General features: G+C 41.6%; 1 protein-coding gene across 3 annotated transcripts in view; it reads right to left on the bottom strand.

The window, feature by feature from the left end:
* SPHKAP (SPHK1 interactor, AKAP domain containing) overlaps nucleotides 1-19,107 on the bottom strand; it is a 73,094-nt gene that overhangs the window by 15,107 nt on the left and 38,880 nt on the right. For all 3 annotated transcript variants that reach the window (XM_083442554.1, XM_083442556.1, XM_083442555.1), the window contains exons 4-6: nucleotides 2,454-2,513; nucleotides 920-1,054; nucleotides 160-415 (exon numbers count right to left, since the gene is read on the bottom strand). In XM_083442554.1, the coding sequence (XP_083298680.1) occupies nucleotides 160-415; nucleotides 920-1,054; nucleotides 2,454-2,513 (451 nt within the window). The remainder of the gene's footprint in view (nucleotides 1-159; nucleotides 416-919; nucleotides 1,055-2,453; nucleotides 2,514-19,107) is intronic.

Below are 19,107 nucleotides of genomic sequence, written 5' to 3'. Positions count from 1 at the left end.
GCATGAGGGATTTTGGATCTTCCTCTAATTTCATTGCTTTCAAGCGGCATTTAAATGTATGCACCAATTAACACTGAGTGCTATTTACATGAGCACAAGCCCTTATGTATTTGACTGCACAGACTGTGACAGGTTCACTTTCAGCCAGCTAGATTTTACCGTTTTTATATTCATCGGCCTCACTCTCATCTTCAAAGTGTTCGGAAGCTGTAAGAAAATCTTCTTCTATTGAGGACACAGAGCAGTTAGTGTCGTCCTCAGGCTTTAAGATGCTGGCCTCGATGTGCAGCTGCTTCTCCTGCACAAGCTCCAGCCCAATCAGAAACTTGTTTATTTCAAAGATGATGCAGTTTGCGCTGTTCTTTCTGTTTCCTCTTGCACACTGAACCAGACAGACATCTGCCAGCCAAGAACACTGGAGGGAGAAGAACAACAACACCCAAATTCCGGTGATGCAATTAAACGGAAAAGAAATAACTTTTTATCAAAATCTTTTCATTTTCTCCTAGCTATGCTCCACAACAAAACGTCACCACCAACACCAGCAACATTTATAGGCTGTAATGCAATGGATGCAATGGACTCCCATGCACATAAAGAAGCTTTCTCTTCCTTATCTGTCTCCTCAGCATCAGCTCTGGAGGGTTAGGAAATAATAGAACAATATAATTATTAAGTTTGTATGTGTGAGGGTTTGCGGAAAAGTTTTGTTTTTGTTCTCTAATATCCATTTTTTTTCAAAGTAAAACAATCTAAATGCGTATTTGTATTTTTTTTTCAAAGATGCCCACGCTCTTTTTATACACGAGTGTCTCTGTACGCTAGCTAGCTAGAACGCATCCTGCTGTATTTCTGGCATTTTCCCTTTGAGCATCCAACCAGAGCACTGAGGCATTCCCAAAGACTGACTGAACCGTACCTGGGGTACTTCAAAACCAGCCTGAAGGCTCCCTGAAGTCAATCCACTCAGCAGGATGATTTCATTCTCTTTGGGAGGCTGTACATTCATCGAGCTGATAAGCTTCGGGAGATTTGGAGAGATACCAATCAACCTCTGAAGCACAAGAAACATGAGCATGAGAGGCGAACTGCACTTCTCTATCTAGCCATGCTATCAAACATGAAAGAAAAAGCAGTCACTGGCATCCCCTTGAAAGTGCCGTTCACATTGACAGTAAGAGCCCTTAGCAAACCAATGTTGCCAGACAGGTAGATGAATAGAGGGCACAGAACCGTGGATGGGCATCTGGCTCCTTCACTCCTGGCTTCTGTGTTCCTTTCCCACCCCGACCTGGCCACAGTGATCCATGCAACGGTCACCTCCAGGCTTGACTACTGTAATTTGCTCTACGCGGGGCTGCCCTTGAAGCTGTCCCGGAAACTCCAGCGGGTGCAGAATGCTGCAGCGAGGCTCCTCACAGGGTCTCTGCCATGGGAGCATATTCACCCAGTGCTTTTCCAGCTGCACTGGCTCCCGGTGGAGTACAGGGTCAGATTTAAGGTGCTGGTTGTGACCTTTAAAGCCCTTCACGGCCTAGGACACTTGTACCTATGGGACCGCCTCTCCTGGTATGCCCCACGGAGGACCTTAAGGTCCATAAATAGCAACAACCTAGAAGTCCCAGGCCCTAAGGAAGTTAGATTAGCCTCAACCAGAGCCAGGGCCTTCTCAACACTGGCTCCAGCCTGGTGGAACGCTCTGCCTCATGAGACCAGGGCCCTGCAGGATCTGATTTCTTTCCGCAGGGCCTGTAAGACAGAGTTGTTCCATTTGGCCTTTGGCTCAGAATCAGTTTGATTCCTTCCCCCTCTTTCTTTTTCCTTTCTCCTCCTGTGAAGAGGCTGCATTCTAATATTTTAATGTTGTATTTTAAACTTTTTTAAAAATTGTATTTTAATCAACTTGTTCTTATTATTGGTTGTTAGCCGCCCTGAGCCCGGTCTTGGCTGGGGAGGGCGGGGTATAAATAAATTATTATTATTATTATTATTATTATTATTATTATTATTATTATTATAGTTTACATTAGAATAATAAGTTTTCTTCACAAAGACGCCCCATGCATTTGTAGAGTGGCCATGTTTCCTGCTTAGCAGAGGACAGTGTCTATTTTAAGGTGTCTCCTCTTTGAGGACAGTCCAGTCCAAGTCTGATTTAAAGGTGACAAACTATAAAAAGGAGAGCAGGAGCTTAGAAAATGCCCACCACCAAGAGTTAGAAGATTGAGCAGGCTCACAGGCCACCTGGTGTGCTCCCACTATGGTGAGACAAATTGTATTTCTATTTGAATTGCAGTAAATTATACATGGCAGTTTCAAAGCAGTGTTTCTATTCCCCCTCTCAGAGGTGGGTAGCGGTTGAGACATCTCTTTGTCTTTCTGTTGACTATCCTGTGAGTAGCAAGAGCTACTTCTGTATTTGCACATACTGTGTGTATTAGCAAAGCACTTGCCTGTTTCATTAGTTCATCACTGCAGTTACCTTCATGCGCATCCAGATTCACAAAGCAAACCTGCAATTGGAGAGGAAGAAAGGAAGGAAAAGAGCAGATAAGATTCTGAAACTCCCACAGAAGTATCTAGGACACTATTCAGAAATAAAGCCAAGGTTATTTTTTCCCCCTAAACAATTTGTGCAACGTATCAGCTTCTGCCATGAAAGGGAGGATTGTCAAAGGTAAGTGGTTCATCACTTGGGAGAATCACACTGGAAAGAAATAAAGTATTCAGTTAAACTGGAACATAGAAAACCAAATTAGTTTTATTTGTTTGCATTGTCCAGTGAGCTGTGCCTTTCCTAGGATATTCTAACACACACACCCCATCCCCCCCCTTACAAAAAACCCAGAAAACACTCCTTGGATACTGAGCATGCTCAGTTCTCATTGTGCTGTACTTTCTTGGGAAGGGGCTTCCCATAATAAGAATGCTAAAGCTGGCCAGTTTATGGCCCACTGCTTTCTTCCTTCACCCTCCTACCATCCGATGGTGCATCTTATAATAATTGAAGATTTCCCCAGCCTCTTTAGAAATAAATATTGCAGTGTTTCTAAGCGGAGCTCCCCCCCCCCCCTTGTTTCTTTCTTTCGGAATTTGGAAAGTCAATGATGCTTATACTTCCCCTTAAGGGTGTCCTTATTCTCCTTTGCAGGAGAATAATTAAGCTTGCTCTAAAAGAGCAAATTACAGAGAGAGCTGGAAACACAATTTCAAAATGCTTACAGTGGAAAAAGTTCACTTTAGAAAACACATGAAATGGAGAAAGGGGAAGAGTTTTGTACTTCTACACCTAAACTCTCCTCCCATTATCCTTCCTTAGCAATACACTGAATGACATTATTGGATGGCCATCTGTCATAGATGCCTTATTGAGATTCTTAGAATGCAGGGGTTGGACTAGATGACCCTTGGAGTCCCTTCCAACTCTACAATTCTATGATCTATGAAATACCACAAATGAAAAAGAAGTCTCTGTATACTCCTGGGTGTTTGGGAGAAGCTAATTACTTGGTGCATATGATAAACATTTTTATTTCAGCAAGCCTACCCAGACATGTAGAATGTGGAATGCTGTGGGTTATAACTTGGCTTTTAACTTGCCACTGATTTTCCCCCCAAAAGGTTTAAAATAGTTGTTTTTAATCTTTTTTTTTTTTACAAAATAAAATACTGATGATTTCATTGTTTTACTCTTTTTGTAAACAGCTTTCAGGGTTGGTTGGTTTGTTATAAAAAAATAAATCATCAAGCTGGATGTATATTTTACCAAATATTAACCAGATCCCAAGTTTTAGCCTCATAAGCATGGTTTATAGTTAGGCAAAGACAATTTACCAACTCTGCAACAAACAATGAGGCAATCCTACTTGCCACATGCTGTTTGAAGACACAAAATATTGCCTTAGAGGAGCGAAGCAGAACTTTCCCTGTCTCTCTGTCATCATTGCACTGGGCAAGTGGTGGCCAAGCCGATGTGCTGCATCAGAGCAAGTCACTTTACCTCAAACAGGTGAGGTTCCTTTGTGTTGCACAAGACAATCCAGTAGCCTGTTTAACCTTGGGAGAAAGTTCTGTATCTGCTGAGAGCTGTTTATAGACAGCGAAGATGTATGGGCTGCTGGATCATCCAATACAAAGCTCAGGAGAGACCTAAGCTTGAGTCAAAGCATTGGTGTGCACTGCCAGAGCCACAACTCACCCGGCACAATAGTAGGTAAGAAAAGAGTTTGTTTATCTGTTTTCCAAATTTATATTCTGACATTCTAAACACACGGACGAATATACCTCAACTCAAGGCAGTTGACGTCATGCATATTATGAAAACAATAAGCTAAACACATGAATAATCTATTAAGATGCTAAAAGTAGACAAACAACAGAGAGAAAGGCAGCAAAAAATGAGTCCTGAAAAATCCCCACTGAAAAGTAAAGCATTGACTATTGGCTGAAAGGAGAGCAGCAAAGGGTTGTGGACAATTTCTTTTGGAAGGGTGTTCTATTGCCTTGGCAGCACCAGAAAAGTTCATGCCCACTATCCCCAACAACCAGATATGCTTAGCTGTTATAGTCACTCCACAACTTGGTTTGCACACATACACACTCGCACATGGAAACCCTAATCAGGCACTGGGATCCTGTGGCCCTACAGATGTCATTGGACTCCAGTTCCCATCAGCCCTAGCCAGTATGGCTGATGGTCAGGAATGATGGAAGTTGTAGTCCCACCAGCACCCAGAGAGTTCAAAGTTCCCTGTCCGTGTCCCCGGTCCTGAAAGCATAGTTACTCATATTTTGCAATACTAACAAAAAAGCAAAACTAAAGGGAAGAGTTGCTTTGCAGTGACCTTGCCGCATCAAAAATGATTGGAACAATTAGAATACCAGCTGACAGAACATTGCTAATGATGCTAGAACATGACACAGGACCATAGCCTTGTATGGTGGGAAAGAATCTGAAAGTCAGTTCACCCAATACCTTTCAGTGAGGCAGGACATTCCACAGCAAAATGGTGTTAAGAGATTATCATATACAACAAAAGAATAAACCAATGATCAGGCAGAGCACAGCATGCTAATGAAGAAGCTACAGAACATCAAGGGGAGGGGCTTCTGCAGGGCAAAGAAAAAGATGTATGCCATTCACAATGCAGCAATGGCAACAATTTGTTGCACATTGGGTTTTGCATTAACCTAGTACTGACTCAAGCCTGTGTAATATGTAACTTATCACATGCACAAAACATGGCCATCTGCATAACAGGTTGCATAGCAGATGGCCAGATTCAACCCTCCTAAGAAGAATCAAGAAAGGGCAAAAAACCCTTATATTTCTTTTTAAAAGCTTATTCCCCACCCCACCTCACCCAGCCTTAGTTATGTAACTTTTTGGGATAAACAACATAACATTCCCTTTAAATATACTAAAATATGAGTCAAGCTGGATGGTGCACATCACTGTAACTGTGAGGCTTCACGCTAGGCTAACTTCCAGGAAGTGCTGCTTGTTAGAAATGTAAATGTCAAAGCTATAAAGATACCCCACAGCTATAAAACACAGCTCTATTTACAACGTGTACTGGACTCGGTACTAAATGAATTGTTCATAAGGACATCCTCTTTTATGGGCTTTTAAAAAGTCTGTTCTCTGTTACTGCTAATCTGTGAAAAACATGCACATGTGACAATTCCAAGGAAACAGTGGAGTGAGCTGTTGGTGAAACAATTAAACTGCCATTAAATAATGGTCCTTTCCAGTGTGTGTGTGTGTATGCATTTTAAACACTTTTAACCCATGGTGCCTTTTAACCTGCGATAATTTTTAGCAGATTGGTTTGAAATTTGGCACATTGACCAATCTCATCAGGTAAATCATGTATACAAAGTTTTGCGTTATTAACTCAACAGGTGGCACTTTCATAAGCAACAGACTTTTGGGGCTTACAATGGTAGAACCTTGCTATTTGTTACTCATGTTAACTCAAGGTGTGCCTCCTCTTCATATACTTCTTTGTAAAGACAGATGCATGCTACGGATGAAGCTGTGGGGGATACATGCGCACCAAAGCTTTGGTCTCTTCTGGTCTGAAAGATCCACTAGTTTGAAAAAGAGATTATTGGTTTCTGTCTTTATATTGGCTCTATATTCAGTTGTACATTTAATCAGTTTGTGTTCAGAACAAATAAGGAAGTCTGCTGATTTTGCTTTTATTTCAGTAACTGCACCAGCTAGTCTGCTCTAAAAGAACATTTCCCTGGATTGGGGACATTATGTTCTTATTTCATTAGATACTGTATCCCTGATCATGTGGGTAGGTTGGAGCTAAATGGAAACAACCTGCTTCCAAAAATCACAAGCAGGAAATTAGGGTGGTGGTAGTGGTCTGACAATTTCAGGAGCAAGGGCATTGATGATATTGTTGTTGATGATGATGATATTACTTGCTATTTGAAAACTTTGTTGTTGTTGTGGCTGTAGCAGGAAGTCTTTAATGCTGTAAGCATTAATCAAGCTAAGTTGAGCACTTTGAACACTCTGAAATACTATATAAAAGTGAAGCATAATTATGTATGCTTCATTATGTCCCAGGAAAAACATAAATTCATTTCTTGTTTTTTCATCTAGTAAATGCACTGTATGCACTAGTTTGTTAATCTAGTAAATGCACTGTATGCACACCTAAAACGATATTGAATCAGATACATGAAATTGTGCATTGAAGTGCATTTGTCTACCCATTTCAGCCAATGATCTCCGGTATAAAAGGACAGAAATAGATTCCATATTTTTATACTGGAGATCATTGGCTGATAACAGCTATAAAGGCTGCTCCAGTGGATGACGGATCCTGTTGAGAGGTTGCTAACCTATAGTTACTCAGCAGGCCACATTTAAGTGCTTTTCTCTGCTTTTTCTCCTTGCCTTTCTCCTTTCTCCTTGCCCTCCTTTCTCCTTGCCCTCCCTGTTCAAAGTTGTGCCAAGGTACTACTGAATTCTAGAAGTCCTGTTTATGTGATAATCTAGAAATGGGTAACCAAATTACAAATTAAAACCTACTGGTTCAAATGTTAGGAAGTGTTAAAAACTCAGAACAAATGACTTGAAGACCATGGATTTCACCATGGCTGAAATAAATCCCATTTCAGGTATTCAGAAGGAAAGGAAAGGTCCAAGACACTTAAATTTCTGCTTATGTTGCTTCTTTGTAACATTTTGAACCAAATCTTAGTTTACAGAAAGCTGAAAGGCAAAGCTCCAGGATCTAGAATGCCACTAAAGATAGAATAATTTATTCACGTTATCTGTGTTTTATCTACTAAAATATTGATATCTGAATTGCTGGATGCATATTTCTGTTCAGTGCAAGAAGAAACAGCAAAAAGTTTACTGCCAGCAATAAATTTGGTTGCAATATCACATAAAGTATTTGTCAATTTGCTGCTTAAATAGTATGCAACATGGATTTAACTGTTCAAATTAGTGCAGGGAAGGACTTTCTGAAGATGTCATGGATTCTTTTAACAGCGGTATTCAGACTTCTCTAGTCCCTCAAGGCTGAGATTCGGATTCTGAATTAAACCTTACGTCTACTGATAATTTCACTTCTGTACTAACCCTGAAATATACTGCAATGGTAATACTGAAATAGGTATCTTGTAAGCAGAGATAGAATTAAAAATTTAGGGTGCAATCCTAACCCCACTTACCTTGGAGTAAGCCTAATTGAATTCAATAGGACTTACTTCTGAGTAAACACAGTTAGGACTGCAGTTTTATAGACACAGGGAAATGTGGACTGCCTATTTGACAAATGAATTCCTCAGAAAGGTGGGTAGTGCTAGACATGGAGCTTTGCAGTGGGGAAAAGGGAGGCTTAAGGTGAAAAGCAAAGATAAAGTTGGAGAAGAGTCTAGGGCTTTCTCCCACCCATCTCTTCCATGGTTCAAATCACCCCCACCTCCTGCTATAGTAATATAGCATTGCACGGTTTTAATGGAGACAGAGGTCTGCATCCGTCATGCCTAGTTAGCCCAGCCTTTGCTGACCTGGTACCCTCCCAGCCAGCTGATGGCCAGCCCTCCAAAACAGCTGGAGGGCACCAAGTTGGCAGAGCCAAATGATGGTGTGCTCACATTGACTGGTACCATCTTACTTTCCTTTGTACCGCATCCAGCTAAGCGGAGTGTTCGCCAACTCATTTTCATATCTCAATTCTGTCGGTTCAGATTGGAAGCAAATTGAATTCGTTTGGATACATGGTAGGGGGAGATCACAGCACGATTTTATACTTTAAGGGGGGTGGGGGAAGATGGCTTAAAATAAGAATGATTTCCCAAGAGTATCATAACTGAATACTGAGCTTCTCAAAATCATTGCTCCCTTGAGCTCCTTCAGCGTCTGGGCAAACATCTTTTGCAGAAGCTGGAGTCAGCTAAAGGCTAGAAATGAAAATGTTGTTTTGCATTATCTTCCTTTTGGGGAAAGCAAAATCCAGCCCCAGGAATCACTCAAGAAAGGCAGAGGGCCAAGTGTTATCAAATTTACTTTCCAGTGTTTCATTTCCGAAAACGAAGCACAGTTCTTATTTCTGATGTCTCTTAGGATGATGCAAAACGGTGTCTTCAGCAAATTGCTATACTGGAGCCATCTGCTCCCCTAGCCTATAGAACAGCCCCCAATCATTTTGATGGGCATCAAAGTGCTGAGCCACAGACCTGTCAAGTAAAATGAATTGCATTTATGATTTATTGAAATTCATAGGGAAAAGGCAAGAGAGCAGATGTGTGCAGGATCTGCAGTCTTTGATAAATCTTGGCTGTGTAGTGCCTTGATAATTGACACCAAGCCTCCACTTGCCAGATTGCCAGAAGTTAAGTACCACATGCCCTGTGCCAAGCCCCTTTCCTACCCAGGGTGCCAGATGCCAAATCTCCTCTCGCTGGTTCTCAAAAACACAAATAATGGTCTATTATGTTGTGCTGAGCCTTGGAGTGTTTGATGAGGGTAGATGAGTCAGACTGCATTTGGTCCCCTAAGGATGATGACATGACCAGATGCAGGTCAATGCAATTACAAGATGCCTTTAGTGGGTTCAGGCTACTTACTAGGCACACGAAGTCTCCCTAGTTCCAGCACTGGGGAATAAAAGAGACTGAAATGAGGACCAGCCTCTCATACACCTGGGCTCCTGGAAGAAGCCATGGCTTCCTGGTTGCAGAAACAACAGGATAGCTGTTTCACTGCTCTTTGGCTCTCCTTTCTTTCTCTCCTCATTACAATTCTCCTCTGCTTCCTCGCACTGTCTGCATCTATGCCTTTTCCTGCATTGTCCATTGGACTGACGAGCCAAATCAAAGCTTCCTCTTCTCTTCTTCAGAGTTCTCCTTAAAATTTCATCATTTGACAATTATTATCGATCATCAACAAAACTCTATTCCAGGAAAAAATAATATTTCACACCATAATATTTTGCAAGTAAATGTAAATTAACAGAAGATATTTCTTCTAAGAGAATTCAAAACCTACTTGGATTTGTTTTTGCAGCTGGTTAAATATTTTCTTGACAAAAGAGCAACCAATTTCCCCACAAATGTTTGCTATATTCACTTGCCATTATCGCTCTTAAACACTAAGTAATTTTTGCCATTAGAGCCAAATACCAAACTTTATTAAGCCATTTTTTTTCCAGGGAGGGAGTAATGCAACTTGTGATGCTATTTTGAGCCAATACCATCCTTGCAGCTGTTAACAAATAGGAGGAAAGTTCCTTATGTTCTTTTTTATGACAGGTGACATGTAGTTTAGAAATATCAATACTGGATCCAAAAAAACTTCCCATTTTGTTATTATTCTATTAACCACCTTCCAGTATTTTTGTACAAAGCTACATGTCCATCACATATGTTCCATTCTCCTTTTTGCACCTCCAACTTGTTTGTGAATGATTTATTTATCGCTCCAGTAAATTACAGAAGTTAAGTACCGCTGTGCCATAACTTTGCACCATTTTTTTTCTTACATCTGTATGCGGTGAAAAATTATGACGTTTCCCCCCCAATAATTTAAATCCCATGTTTATGCTACTTCCTGTGTCCTTTTCCTGTTTACAATCATATTTTAACAACAGATGATGTATCTAATATAACTGACATCTGGATTTTTTAAGAGTTACCTGGAAAGAGGGTCTGATTGTTAAACCACTCTGAAAATCATAGTCCAATGCAGAAAATAGGGGTATCCAGCTTTGAGCACAAAAGTCTACAGTTCCCAGGCAAAGGCAAAAATTGTTCTCTCAGGCTGCTAATGTCATCCGAGTTGTCCTTTTAAAGATTTCTCATTTCCTTGGTTTGTGATTAGTGCTGTGGATTTTTTAAACTGGCTGCGAATTTATGTATATTACTAATTTTAAGCTCTTGGCTACTGTTTTTTATTTTTTACTTTATTATGCCTATTATATCTTTTATTATCTTTCCCCATTGCGAGCCACCTTGAAACATCTGTAAATAAAACAGAATATGAATCTTTGTACAGAAAAAAATATAAACAAATAAGAAAATGTAAAGGACAAAGGTTTGACTAAGGCCATCTACTGAATGCATATGTTGTGGCAAATCTTCTCATCTGATGTGTAAGTAACCCACAGTAATGTGGAAAGCCACCCAACGTTTGCTTGCCTGTAGTCTCACAAGCTTAATGGAGCTTACTCCTAGGTAAACATGAACAGGACTGCAGCCTTGTTGAGCTGTCTTTGCTTCTCTTGCCTTACCTTTGGTTTCCCATTGACTCTGATCCTAGCTTTCAGCTGCAGGAACCTGCTTTTGCAAAGACACCCCCACTTAAAGGGAACACTGAACTTTCAAAAAGGCCCTGTCTCCAATCCAGAATGGGACAAATTTGCATTTAAACCCAACAGTCCAAAGTGAAAACTGGGAAGCAGGAAGACAGGCTTCTTTGAACCTGCCACGTGCAAGTTCCAAAGGTGAAGGTTAGCATACGGGGGTTATAGCTTTTACTGCAGTCTATTTATATCATTGCTTCCTGGCAGATGGAACTGTAACCTTGAGTTACAGGAAGAGAAGGCAGGAAGTCTGTCACAAAAGTAGCTTCATAGTCTTTCCTTTATATAGGTCACCCATTTCAGATAAACAGCTATCTATGCCTCTTAAGTAATAGACACTAGCCAGCTGGCCTGGAGAACAGGATTAAGTTTGTTGCTGAACTCAGATTCTCTCATTCACACTCTACTGAAGGCAACATACTGTGTCTTGGTACCAAATCCATCCATCCAATTATAAGCAGCATCACCAGTGCATTTTGAGAAGGGCACTTCAAGGACAAAAGCAAAGAGTCACTATGCAAAGAGATGTAAAAGTTGAAGAGAGCTTGGCAGGGCAACATGTGACTGATAAGGATTCTTGGGGAAAATATTTACACTGAGTAAAGGATCATGAATAAATTGGCTTCAATCGAAGGTAAAGGTAAAGGGACCTCTGACCATTAGGTCCAGTCATGGAGGACTCTGGGGTTGCGGCACTCATCTCGCTTCACTGGGCAAAGGAGCCGGTGTACAGCTTCTGGGTCATGTGGCCAGCATGACTAAGCCACTTCTGGCGAACCAGAGCAGCGCACGGAAACGCCGTTTACCTTCCAGCTGGAGCAGTACCTATTTATCTATTTGTACTTTGATGTGCTTTCGAACTGCTAGGTGGGCAGGAGCAGGGACGAGCAACGGGAGCTCATCCTATCATGGGGATTTGAACTGCTGACCTTCTGATCAGCAAGCCCTATTTAACCCACAGCACCAATTTCAACGGAAGGTACTGCCAAGTAAATGTGCTCATTGTTAGTTAGGTGACCTCTGGAATATCAATCTCATAAAGATTTGTGAAAGCAAGTAGGACTGAGTATTGAAAGAGCCATTTCCTGCAAAGAGAAACATCATAATTCCCTTGGACATTCTTTCTAGAATGACCCAGCAAGTCCTTTTTGCCATCCACAATGATGAGCTTTCAGAACAAAGACTGTACAGTCCTTATAAATCAGGTTGCAGTGTGTTTAATGCTCTTTCCTCAATCAACCTTCAACTCGGAAGAAAGAAATAATTTGACAGAAACTCAGTAGCAGCACACACGTTGAGCCCCTTGCCTCAGGAAGCAGATGGAAAGAGGCACTGGGTTAGTGCCACCCCAGGCCCATCCACTTGCTACCACAAGCCTACAGCCTCTCTCACCTGCAGATGCTTATCACCTGCTACTGTTCTGCTGGCTAGCCGAATGGCTGACTGCTGCTGCTCTTTCTCTCTGGAAATGCTACTGCCACTTGGAAGCTACAGGAATGTGGTGGCAGCTCGCTTGTTCTTGCCTGCCTTGCCTTGATCTCAGGAGGTTCCTTTCTCAGCACGGAACATTGTGGGTGAATTGGACCTGAAGCAGGTCTGTTTGTATATTGCTCATGATGGCAAATAGTACTAAACTGCCAAACTTTAACCACAAAGGTGTCAGTCACTGCAAGCAGGCACTCTCCAAGGCTACCCTGTCCCCAATGTGCTGCTCTGATAAAGGTCCCTATGTTCTTCCAAATAAGTCATGGCTGATATGACCTCAAAGGCCACAAGGTGGGTGGAGCAGAGGAGAAAGTGGGAGCAGTGGGGGAAGGAGGAAGAGGAGATGATGCGAGCCACCCACACGGAGGCAGATGTAGCTGGTCTGTTTCTCCTCAGATGACAAAGCATCTTGTGTTGGCCCTGGCAAAGAAGCTTTGGTATGAGCAAGAGCAGCTAAATTGAACTAAAACCTGCCTTCCTCCATGCCAAAAGAAAATAATTAGTAACAGAGGATTAAAAAAAAAAAGTTTCAATCTGTTCTCTTTATCTCTGCACTTTCAAAACTTGGTAGCGATACAGGGAAAAAAGAGATGTTAAAACTAATTTTAAAATGTAAGTGGCTTCACAAAATAAAGTTTAAAAATTAAAACCATAACCTTGGCAGGCAGAGATGCTGAATAACCTCAAAACTCCTGCTATGTTGGGACATCACAGTGTACAAGCGGAAAAGCAACGGTGCATTCACCAACTACATCATACAGTCAATCACAGCTATGAAAACCGGAAGTTACAGCATAAAGATGAGCTGCTTTGGTGTGCTATTTTTTAAAACCGCCCTTGGATATCTCTTTGTATTAATAAAAGTTATGCCACAGCAGATAGGCATTGTAGCCATTTGGGCTGCACATTCCATGGCTGGCCCAAGGCATTTTGATGTTCATGGCAAAAAAATGACAATGTCCTTCACCTTTACTTCTTTTGGAGCTACTAAGCTAGCCTAGCGACCCCCCTCAACCCCCCCTTGCTTGACCTTTTGGATTCTGGAAGCTGACTGACACATATTTGTGGTTACCAGCTCAGCCTTTCTTTGTGGTACATGAGTTCTGGGTGCAAGAGGGTGGTGCTGTTTACACATGCCACAGCCATTTCCAATGCTGTCTTAATCTTGTTCAAACAACGCGTTGAACAAACCCTCGTCTTCCACTCATTCAGGCTAAATGGGAAACTGAAGTTTGTTCCAAAGCTTACATATCAGCTTGAAATCTCCTGTCCTCGTGTGCAAATGTAGAAGGGGGAAAGGGAGCATACTAGCTGGAGACTTACTGTATAATTCATGCATGTATCACTAAAGTATGATTTCATATTGTATAAACTCAAGCGTCTATGTTGGATTGCACCCACCGGTTTGACCCACTTACTGACATGAACCAGACCTATAGCGAAGGCAGTTAAGCAGCACCACTTTAGACAAACCAGGAATATTGTGAGAAAAACACCTACCTCATTGTTGCTGTACACTTAAAAAAATCAGTAGCCTAAGTAACAATTTCCCAAAGGTATGCATGGTTGGTTTTATGTAAGATTTGACTTAAAGGTGACTGTTATTTCAGTAACTTCCATCATATATTTTATGTTGGGCTTTGTTCTGCCAGTTCAGGCTAACCAATTATGCTGCATTACAGTTTTTGTCAAAAACTAGCATTCATTTTTTGAAAAGGGAGGAAGAAAAGGTTCTAAAACCTCTGTGCATGACTGTGTTGACAAGTTCAATTATTTAAAAACTCTAAGAATTACCTCCGAAGGAGTCTTAAAACACCAGCCAGCTGTTAACAATGTATTATGACTTCCATAACATTATTGCCCCACCGGGTGTTACAATTAAATGCTCGAAACAAGTGGTGAGTCATTTTGCGAACTACCTAAATACCTGAAAAAAGAAATATACAAATAAATACGCACACAACTTTGGAGATCCACGTGTGAAACATTTACTTGCCACTTGCAAAAAAAGAAAGGAAGGTGACTGGAAAAAATGGTCTGTTAACTTTAGTGACTTGGGTTTTTTTGTGATAAAAAGAGGTATAAATCTCCTGTCTTGCTTGCTACCTCTGCAGTCTCCCTTCTGCTTCAGATACTTGAACCGTAATCTAATCATCTGAGGCAGTAATTATATATCACAAGCTTGCTTAAATCTAATCATGGGGAAGGTTTTTAACGCTACCTTGCATTTGATTCTTTTATCCACACCGCTCCCTTCTGCCTAGTCTTGCCCTGCTACCTATCCCACACGGGTCCATCAAACCTCTGCCGTTGACAGTTTAAACACCTAAAGGGAGCAAACCATTTCAGCAGTCATCAAACCAGAGATTTCTTGACGAGTCTTCGGGGATTCACATAGGCTTCTACAGCTCCTGTTTCCTCTAATGTGTTTTATTTCCTTGCTAGGATGGCCAGGAGTCTTAATTCACAGAAGGCAGTCCTCTGTTTTGAAGGACTGCATCCAGTTTTAAAAAAAACCATTAGAAAGCAGAACAGGAGCCCTGAAGCTGCCCATCACCAGAAGGAAGCTGGCAGCAGACTAAGCAAGCAAACAGGTGACTTGGTCATTCTTCCCCGCTATGGTGAGATGTACAGCATTTCTATTTAAATTAAAACAACCCTTTCTAAATCTGCACTGAAACATATAAATCTCCATATGCAAATTTTATGCAAATAGCTGCCCTCTTGTAACCTTTTTTTTTTTGAGGGCGGATGATGTTTAATTGGTTACCCTATTCCATGCCCCTCTATGCCTACCGCCCACTTTCCTTGCCAATGCTGACCCTAACTATATTTACCAACAACTTCCAGAAATTGAGGCTTATGCAGTGCTTTTTTTCTTTAAAAAAGAAATCACCATTTTATAGTTCAAATCCGGAAAAATAAATACACTAAATGGACAAAAGTACAATGATTCACAACCAAATAAATATACACACATGTGCGTGACCCCCCCCCCCGAAAACTAGCACTAAGGGAATTGGGCTGGTCTAGAACTTAGTGTGTGTGTGTGTGCGCGCTTTGTAGCAAGTTTTTACATGCGAAATGTGGTCTTTTTTTAAGGCAGCCCCCTCCTCACTTCCAGTTTGAAATGGTATGCTCCACTCTATGGCCTCAGGATTCTGCTATATGTGAGCCCATGCAGCAGAATCTGCTGTTAGAATACTTAGGTGGCAGAGTGGACTGTACCACTTCAGACTGAATGTGAGTTTTCTCCTTATGGACTAAGGTCCCCCCCCCCCCTTTCCTTTTTACTTGCAGTGTTTGCTTGTTTGTTTGGAGGAGAAAGGTAGCCAAAATAGCATCTCTCTCTTTCCGCCTGAAGCCATGAACCAAGTCAATGACAGCAAGTAAAAATGTGTGCATTTATGCATTACATCTTTCAGTTGCCCTGCACCCACTGACAGAACTTATTCAATAGTATACATCCAACTTTTTCTTTTGTGTACTTCCCCCAACTCGGTATTACAACAGCATCTAATACTGGACCTTTTCCTGCCAACAGTACATATTTTGACAGCAAAATATTTCCAATTTGTTTGAAAACTGGATCTTAAAGCTTTGCTGGGATATGCTGAATTTTAAAATTCTGATTTATTTGTTTTGATTTTGGGATTATAAATGAACACCATTGTGATATTAAGGTACAACACATGTGAACTCTGTAATTTAACAGAAATGCATAATGTCCCATTAATCTTTCAAGGAGTCACTGACAGGACACACTACAAGGACCTGTGGACACGTGCTACATTCTAGAAACCTCTTGTCTACTTACTGTATAATTAGTGTGTACTTAAGACTGTCAGATGTAGTACAGAAGTGGTAGTTTAGTGACTAAATTTAAGAATTTTATTATACTCTGTTGGTGCCAACGGGTCTGTCTCAGTCAACTGAGAAAGGTTCGTGATTTGCTAATAGTCACTATTTTTTCATTTTAACATAACATTTAATCTCTGAAATATCAATGGGACACGTTGAGACGTGTTCTCAGTGTTACAACCACAACCTTGTAGTATCTGCCTTGTAGATCTGTCTGCCCTTTCTGGTGGTGTTAGGCTTTGCTGAGGTGATAATTATTATTTCCACACTTTTTGCTCTATTTTTAAACACATGCATACTGTATCAAAGGTCTGTAAAAACAGCCGCTATAAGCATCCTCTGCAAGTCATGAATCATCAACACTTGTCAACCTGCTCACCTGCGTTAAAGTCATCAATTCAATTAATTTGACAACTTAAATATATGCTCTTGAAACCTTAAATGCCACCGTATAATTCAGGGAAAGGTTGCCATAGCTGAACTTTAACACCCACATTTTAAAATCAGTCCATTGTTTTAGCACACGCTTGACTTCACTATCATATTATTTATAATTTATCTCACAACAATATCCCTGAGAGTAAAATTTGAATTATAAACCAAGGTAAGGGTTAGCTAGACAATTCTCCTAGACATGTGATGTCTATTTGATCCATTTCTGAGGATATGATGTTATATACACATGTGTAACATTCGCATCCAGCTACAGCTCATATCAACACCTCACACAAACTTCTTTCTCCACATGGCAGTGGTTATAAATTTGTTGTTTTTTTTGGGGGGGGGAAGGGTAATATATGTGACTTTAAAAAAGAAACCCTGCACCGCTTTCTATACACCCACATGTTGGAAAGTGTGGCTTGTCTTGATATTTTAGTATGCTGAAAGCCTTCTTTAGGCATTACAATACACACACACACACACACACACACACACACACACACACACGTGTGCCCTTACAGTGAGGAGAGGGCATGCAAGGCCCACCCACGATGCCCCCACACATTCCAGCTTTTCCCCCAAACTGCTTAGCATGAAGGTTTGAAGCAGGATTCTAACCACATTCACTTGAACTTGAACCCAGTTAGAACCTTCCATGTGATTCTCTCAACCAAAGGCTCTCAACCAGAAGCTGTTTATTCAGCATCCATCCTGATGAGCTTTGCACAAAACGTATGTAGTGGTTAGATTACGCCCAATCTTTATTGAGCATTCATTCTGATTTGCAACAAAGAGCACTGATCCTGATTTGCTTGTGGGGTGTTTGCGTGTCGTCTTGCTAATCATTCATTCACCTCATACTTTTCAGCGCATTCCCCTGTCACTTTCCTAACCACGAAAAGTCTGTGTTCCTTTTTTAATGTGAATTCCCCCCCCCCCCCGCACTACACTGAAAGGGCACTTAACTCGCTTTAATGACGCATGCCTGCATTTCTAGTGTGCACCTGTATTCCGCCCCTCCACACACACACACACACACACACACAGCAACAGTGTGCAGGCACTATAATTCAGCTAAACACTGTCAGAATCATCTAGCAGACTTTGCGTTCAGGAGACGAGGGGGCGAGGCCACAGAGATGTTTTATGGCAGGCCAGTACCCGCTTTCCAGTGTAGTGTAGTGGTTAAGAGCGATAGACTCGTAATCTGGGGAACTGGGTTCATGTCTCCGCTCCTCCACATGCAGCTGCTGGGTGACCTTGGGCTAGTCATGCTTCGCTGAAGTCTCTCAGCCCCACTCACCTCACAGAGTGTTTGTTGTGGGGGAGAAAGGGAAAGGAAAATGTTAGCCGCTTTGAGACTCCTTCGGGTAGTGATAAAGCGGGATATCAAATCCAAACTCCTCCTCCTCTCTTCTTCTTCTTCTTCTTCTTCTTCTTCTTCTTCTTCTTCTTCTTCTTCTTCCTCCTAGATCTTCTGCACCAGGGTTTCCCAGACTTGGGTGTCTAGCTGTTTTGGGACTACAGTTGCCATCATCCCTGACCACTGGTCCTGCTAGCTACAGATGATGGGAGTCGTAATCCAAAAACAGCTGGAGACCCAAATTTGGGAAACCCTGCTCTACACCATTCTTCTCAACACAGTACGTAGAACTATGGAACTTGTTCCTGCAGGAGCCGGTGATGGGCACCAACTTGGGTGGCTTAAAAAGACAACAGGACAAATTCATGGAGGATAAGACTATCAGTGGATACCAGCCCAGGAAGTAACGCTTCTGAATACCAGTTGCTGGAAACTAGGGGTGGAGTGGGGGACAGTGCTCTTGTGCTCAAGTCCTGCTTGCCGGTTTCCTACAGGTTGGCAACCATGAGAACAGGATGCAGGACTAGAAGGGCCACTGGCCTGATCCAGAAGGCTCTTCTTATGTTCAGTGCAGGACCCAAGGCAGCTCACAGCATTAACAGTTGCTAGTTATATGTGGCAGATAAACCATATCAACATTTCTCATATTCCAGAGGATTGTCATCAGGAGACAGTGCCTAAACCTTGAGGCGAACTGCAGAGAGCAGCTGAATCACCAGAGCCACAGCACGTCAGCATTTGTACTTCAGGCAAAGTCTGCACCTGTCACACTCAGCTTGACTGCGGAGGTTTTAAAATAGTACCTAATTTTGATGAAAAGTCAGTCGTTATATTTAAAAAAAGGAGAGGGGGGGGGAGTTTTGACCGCTTAAAAATGAAATAGCTCATAGCATCATGAGATTTTGGAGGCAACAACCTATTTAATTAAATGCATGAAGAGAGCCAAGAAAATGGGGTGAACACAGTACGTACATATATCTATAGGGGTTTAAGAACAATGGAGAAGAAACAACACTGGTAAGGTGAGAACTGAAGAGGACGGGAATTCTAAACTTTTTGTAACTCCAACAACGAATTACACATCATGATCTCAGCTCAATAGCCCATGATTTACTAGGCTGA

The sequence above is a fragment of the Podarcis tiliguerta genome, assembly GCF_965153285.1.
Source record: "Podarcis tiliguerta genome assembly, chromosome: 5".
NCBI lineage: Eukaryota > Metazoa > Chordata > Lepidosauria > Squamata > Lacertidae > Podarcis > Podarcis tiliguerta.
This window is presented reverse-complemented; position numbering and strand designations above follow the sequence as displayed.